The sequence below is a fragment of the Vitis riparia genome, chromosome 14 (genome assembly GCF_004353265.1).
Source record: "Vitis riparia cultivar Riparia Gloire de Montpellier isolate 1030 chromosome 14, EGFV_Vit.rip_1.0, whole genome shotgun sequence".
Lineage (NCBI taxonomy): Eukaryota > Viridiplantae > Streptophyta > Magnoliopsida > Vitales > Vitaceae > Vitis > Vitis riparia.
In genome coordinates this window covers 22,820,683-22,827,326 of record NC_048444.1, presented here as the reverse complement: position 1 = coordinate 22,827,326, position 6,644 = coordinate 22,820,683, and the positions used below count along the sequence as shown (strand labels likewise).

The window sequence follows — 6,644 nt, the reverse complement described above, 5'->3', positions numbered from 1 at the left end:
GACCCACCAAAGAGGAAATAAAAATTTCCAATACCTAACAAGTCAAATTATGAGCATAAATACATACATTTTAAGCATGAGTGATGAAATACATAATACTATTCCCCAAAATTAACATAAGAACAATATAATAACAGATGCAAATATATTTTGATTCATTCATAATACAAATAAGAGGCCTTAATGCATACTTCTTAAGCCATTGGCGTCAGATTCTTTAAGTTTTGCACTGATAATCTCCTTGACAAACAACCGAAACATAACCAATCTATGCTCCACCAACCAAGATACCATGATTTTCAATTATTATATGAGCAGAAACATTGAAAGAGTTGGACAATCCATCAAAATTGATTCAGCCTATCATCTTTTTCAACAACAGAATATGTAGGCATGCCACAATCCGAGATAGATAAAGTATGAAAACCAAATTTTAGATTTAAGTATACCGTATAGGTTGACGCACTATCCCCAGGAAAGACAAAACCACCAGCTAAAGACCTAATATCATTAACAAAGATACACAGCCCCAAATTCGCAATATCCTTCATCACAACACATTCTTCTCAGTCCCTTAAATGCTTTGAAATCACAATAACAAATAAAAAACGCAAAGATAATGCTCAACCTCCAGGCCTTGTCTAAGAAGAGACTCTCAAGCTCTCATTTGATGGCTTCACTGAGAGGAAGGTCCAAAAGATGAGGCGGCAATCGGAGTGTGTGCTCAATCAAGCTAAGGAAGAACATCTAAACCTAGAAAACGTAAATTTCAAACCGAAAATCAATGGCAGAGGCTGATTGTTAAAAGAAATTGAACAAATTAACATAAAAAAAAGTAACAAATTGTCTTCTCTAACTTGTTTTCGCATCTGTAGGGTTCTTCAGTGAGCTTCCGGTTGATCCAGGGTTTTAATCTCCGACTGGTCACCGTTTCCGGCAATAGGAATGTTTCAATTCCCGCCACGCCCTTAAGGTTTGCGATTCGTCAACGATTAGAGGAGAGACCGAAACCAAAGTTGGGGGGGACCGTGGGAGAGCGAGAAGAACTGAGTCAAACAGAAAAATTATTTCAATAATGTGAAAAAAAAAAATCAAAATTAACATAATGATTTTAGAATTAAAAATTATTTTGTTTTTATTTTTCCTAAACAAAATTGATACCAAATTTCATACCAATATTTGGAATTGTTGACTATAATTTGGGAAAAAAAAAAATTTGCCATTGCATGCTTCAGACTTTATATATATATATATATATATATTGTGTAAAATTAATATTGAATTAGTTAGGCTTAACTTGTAATATGGTATAATTCAAGACAAAATCCATGTCAAAGTCTTATTAATAATTATTGGCCACCAATATATGATGTGATTAAAGACAATATTTTCTGATGATTAGAAATTTCATCTCTAAAAAAAAATCTTTTTTGACATAAAAATAAAATTTATTGTAAAAATCTACTTTTTTTTTCATAAAAATTTATTTGTGTCATGGTAGAAAAATGTGAAATTTGTTGTAGTGATATTCTTGATGGGTGCTATGCAGGATGACTATTTTTATTGATCTGTTACAAGTTGTGCAAGATGAATTTTAGAGAAAAAAAGTTGGGTGGAGTCAGCTGAGGAATGCAAATCATTTTTTTAGTATGGATGACTGTTTGATGGTGAAATGCTTTGAAAATAGAATCAGTTGTGTTTTACAACCATGCCTTTGTTGAGTCAATAGGGAGTTATTTGAAATTACTAAGTTTTTTTTACAAGGATGTACTAATATACTGCACTAAATTGGGGGATTCTAAGTTAAATATTAAAAACCTGCTGAGAGATTGTTGTTGTTGTTGTTTCTATTACCGTTGTGTCGCTAACAATGAGCTATCGTTTCTCTCCAGGGAACAATATCTATGGTGATGATGTGAGGGAGACCTTATTAAGATTGCAGTAGGAAGGAACTGAAGAAGATGCTGCCTACATCCTTATGCAAAGGATTTTCCCGAATGTATCTCCCATATTTCTGATGCGAGAAGGCATTTGTTACAAAGACCATGCCATTTCAGAACTTGGGATATATGGGGCTTACTTAAGGTGCCTGCACAGCTACAATGAAATTAATGAGAGGCATAATTTGCTAGTTTTTGAATAACTCATTCTTGGAATTTACACGATGCTAAATGGCATTCATCAAACCACAATTCTCATTCCACATGTAGAATGCACTTGACCATTTCATTTAGTATTAAGAATTGGAATGTGTAGGAACAAGGAGAAGGTGATCATAAATGACCAATGGGGCTGCTTGATGAGGACCAAAGTGCCTTCTTCAAATGAAGGTGGTGTTGCAGTTGGATTTGCAGTCGTAGATAGCAAATATCTGACTTGATTGAAGCACCTAACCAAGTGACTCCAATTGTTTAGGTATTAGACTTGAGAGCAGTTGATAATTGAATCATAGTTGGTTTATGTTTGTTTCATACTAAGATTCGACAGTTACTGAAAACTTAGCTATTGATCTATATTTATTTCTTCTGCATTTTTTTCCCTTTCTTCATATTGACATTGACAAGTTTTTGCTAAATTGGCAAAACAGTTGAAGAAAATCGACAGAGTTCCATTGATCCCTTAGGAGTTTATGATGTGGTGGAGGTGAAAAAGAGATTAAAAGAAGTGGAATCAGTTTGGAGAAATTACTGGTGTGGTTAGTTTCTTTATATTTTGATTGAGTAGTAATTGAAATACTATTGAACATGGATAACAAACCACTCAAAACACATAGAAACCCGCATATTGGACACATATGAGATGATACTTGTGATAAACAAATTTCCTCTTTCCCTTCACTTCTGCTGTATGAGAAAGGTGTTTATAATTAAGAAAAACCCAATTGAGCTTAGTTTTCCTGTTCTAACACTAAATCAAAATATTGTAGATGGGAGCAGAAATATCATTTGGACCCATTTATCCAAACTGATTCTGAAGCAGGAAAATCTTACTTGGTTGAATGATTTTACAAACAAGGGCCTCTTAAGCGGAAACCTACAAAACTGAAGAAATGATGACAATTAGGGGGGAAAAGTCTCATTCGATTTCAGGTAAAGGAAGCATCATTGTGGTGTCTTCCACATGAAATGAAGCGTGAAGCAAATCCTGCATACATAAAAAAGAAAGACAAGGAGAACACCACAAGGCCTTCCTATCATTTGAACATAAATGAAAGAACTGGTGGAGGTGCCTCTCTTACATGCCATGTAGATGTAAAGGTGAATGACAACTAAATGTGAAAGCAAAAGAAGAAATAGGGTGGTAGAAGTCATGCACAATTAGCTAGTAAATGCCATATCAAAACCCAAGTAAACCATCCCCCTCATCCTAAATTCCCTGGTTGGGAACCCAAGCCCATTGAAAGAAACCACCAATACTTGATTCAAAAAATGTTCACTAAACTGCAATTGCATCTTTAAGCAAGATGTTTGAATATGCTGATCACATTCTGATCCATTATAAGCTATGGTCTTTTGCGTTTTCACTATTTGGCATGTTGTAGGTCTTTCTCAGTCAGTTTAGAGATCATTTGCTTAGTTGGCAAGGTGCAGTAGAGGCTAACACCCCTTTGTGTCCCTCCTGGATAATTTAGAAAGAGTGTAACAAGAGTCCACTTTAGTGATGAAAAAGCTTCTTCCCCAGTCTAACCTAGGACTTGGGAATAGCTAGAAGTGTAAGCTTTGTCCATTGCCAGATATGGCCAAGACCTGGCGCCACCTAGAAATTCCATGCCAAAGCCTAACCCGACCTTTCTAAGGCTGCACTTGAGATGATTTTTTTGAGCTCTGTCTCGAGCATTGTAGCCTAAGCCCAAAAGGCAAGATTCCCACCTAAAATGCCGTTAAAATTCCAACTTGGCAGATAAGTAGGCTATTTTTCATGCACAAAAGAGAATTTTCATATGCTGCTTTAACAGGTTCCACTTTACCTTCACCTATATGTACTATTCTGCTGATGGACTACAGGAACCTGTATTAGAAAACCTGATTGAGCTCAGCCCACCCATTTAGTCTCATCAACAAACCAAAAACTCTCCACTCATGCTTGGACAAGAGATGACTTCCTCTGCTGAAAATTTTTCTACCAACAAGATGACAACAAGACCATCTTTGGTCCACATTGACTAAACTCATCAAAAATCAGCTGCCCATGCAGTAAAGGCTGGTGAAATCCATTATGATCATGTTCTGGAATCCTATATGCCCATTATTCATCAAATAATGTTTGTCTTTGATAATTCAGAAGGAACAAAGTTACAGGCACAACATTCAACAATCTGGATGGATATCAGGAAAGATTCTCAACAGGAACAATTCATTACATAAAGTGTACATTAAAAAAAAAATTCAAAGGTCACATCTACATGCAAATGTATAAGTTCATACAACCACATATTTCAAGCGGGAAGTAATTGAACTGTTTTGGGACAAAGTAGCATCGCAGCTTAGGAGTATATTGCTCAAGTCTAGGCAATCATACGAAATTTTACTGAAAGAAAAACCCAGTCAAATTCAATTGAAATAGAGGAAAAAATCGTTGTAGAGCTTCTCATAGCAGCATGTCTTTCTCCTGAAATGAAGGAAAGCATGAAGCAAATCCAGCATACCTAAAGAAGTGAGAACAATAACAATTAAAGGAGGCTCTTGTATTATTAAATATAATTGAAGGAAAAACAAGTGGTAGTGACTCTCACGTATACCGTATATGTACAGAAAAAGACATACCGGGTTCTGTATGTAGATGATGATTATTCATTCCTTAGAATCCATTAGGATACCATCAATATTCATTTTACTAGCTAGACAAAATGGATAAAATAAATAAAATTAAAAATCATCCTAGTCAGATGAACGCTAAACAATGTCTCAAAGAGAAGGATAAATAGTTCTTCAAGGCAACTGACACAGCTAAGTAGGCATGAAAACATAGAGGAACAACTTAGCAGAGTAGAAATGATCTTGGAACTCCACCAAGTTATTGCTAACTTCTTGGCTTGAAAGTTCAATTTGCTCTGTTGGTTTCTAATTTTTCTAAAGTGCGTGAACGAATCTTGTGTGCTCATTATTTTTACTCTTTGGATTTCACCATCATTTGGATTAATGCAGTCATAGTTTATTTGATGTTGGCAAAGAGAAAGGTTAGAGCCACTGTTTTGGTGATCTACTACTCGAGCTATAGTCCTTACACTTGATAAGCAGATTTGTGTTTCTATTTGATTCCAGGTGGTTCTTATATGCTTTCAATTCTTTCAGTGAATTGAGAACTAGGCATATCAAAAGGGGACCTTTGCAACAGTGGGTACAACAGCCTTCTCTTTGCATGACTGAGTATGAATCACCTCAAAAGTGTGGATCAAAAGAAGGGAAAACTAAAATCCACATTGAAAATACCGGATAATTCTTGCATAGGAGTGTTTTTGGTGATTCAAAAGAATCAAAACAGGGATTGTTCAGTTAATTAAGATGGCAATTATTTTAAGTTATTAAAAACTTATCAACCAGGAAAAATGAACTAAGATTATTCTGGTTGATAGTGTCCATCAAATCCATTAAAAATTTAAAAGAACGTCCTCCTAAAAATTCAGGGAAAGAGGAAAAAATTGGTAAAGGAATAGGATTCATACATTATAAATTGTTGAAAGCAATCTTGTTTGTTGCTTCACCTCCTTATTTGCAAGGATTCATTTAATCACAATGTATGCACATAAGTACTAAGGATTTCTAAGATTCATACATTATAATTTTGGGAGTGTTACTAAGTTTATGAAACTGAAAACCCACATTCTAGAGTTGAATAATTTTGAAGATCAGGGCTTGTTATGAGTTATCCTACTAAAGATGTGGTACAGTGCAGAAATTGTAAACTGGTTGCATTCAACTAAGAATACTGAAACCTAATCACATTCCATCCAACATGAAGATTAAGTCTTAGGAGGCCCCATAAGTGGAGGATCTCTCTTTCCTTCCATTGATAGGCATGTTCTCTAAGAAGATTTTGGCATTGTTTCCTAAACACCACTCTCATAACAATCATAGACCATGAGATCAATATATACACCTTGATATATATCAAGACAGAGGGTAGAGACACTGTCCTAACAATCATGCACAATGAGATCCAGACATTGGTAGAGACAATGGCCTACATTTGCTTTGTGGAGTTCTGTAAGACTTTCAAAGAGGACCTGAGACTCAGAATTTTTGTTCTGGTATATATTGAGCAAATGTTTGTGATGCTTCCTGTCAATTTGAGTCGGGTGTGGTGAGTTCCAACCCCAGAAAGATTGGTCCAACTCTAGGGAAACTTCACAATATAATGAAAAATTCTAGCTTGCATGTTGGTTCACTGCTTCAAATCATGGATTGAGACTTCTAATACTTGGTTTAGTTAGAGTTTGTAATCTTTAGAACATTATATTTGTTAAGATTTTACAATCTTCTAAAGCATAATATATAGAAAGATTACTATAATATCTAAAGATGATAGAGTACCTCCAGAACTTGTAGTTTGAAGGATTTTTCTGGGAATTAGCTGTCACAGTAAGTTCCTCCAAGTCAGGGAAAGCAACCAACCTGGACAATCAATCAAACACAACAAAACATAAT

At 35.2% G+C, this 6,644-nt stretch overlaps 1 protein-coding gene across 4 annotated transcripts in view; it reads right to left on the bottom strand.

Moving 5' to 3' along the window:
- Nucleotides 1-6,644, bottom strand: part of LOC117930230 — a 47,002-nt gene that overhangs the window by 13,294 nt on the left and 27,064 nt on the right. The window contains exons 11-12 of one of the 4 annotated variants that reach the window (XM_034850766.1): nucleotides 6,531-6,611; nucleotides 4,246-4,645 (exon numbers count right to left, since the gene is read on the bottom strand). The exons of 2 other annotated variants lie outside the window; for them this stretch is intronic. In XM_034850766.1, the coding sequence (XP_034706657.1) occupies nucleotides 6,594-6,611 (18 nt within the window). In that variant the 3' untranslated portion in view covers nucleotides 4,246-4,645; nucleotides 6,531-6,593. Of the gene's footprint in view, nucleotides 1-4,245; nucleotides 4,646-6,530; nucleotides 6,612-6,644 lie in introns of those variants that run through there. One more of the 4 variants, XM_034850768.1, reaches the window with a different exon arrangement.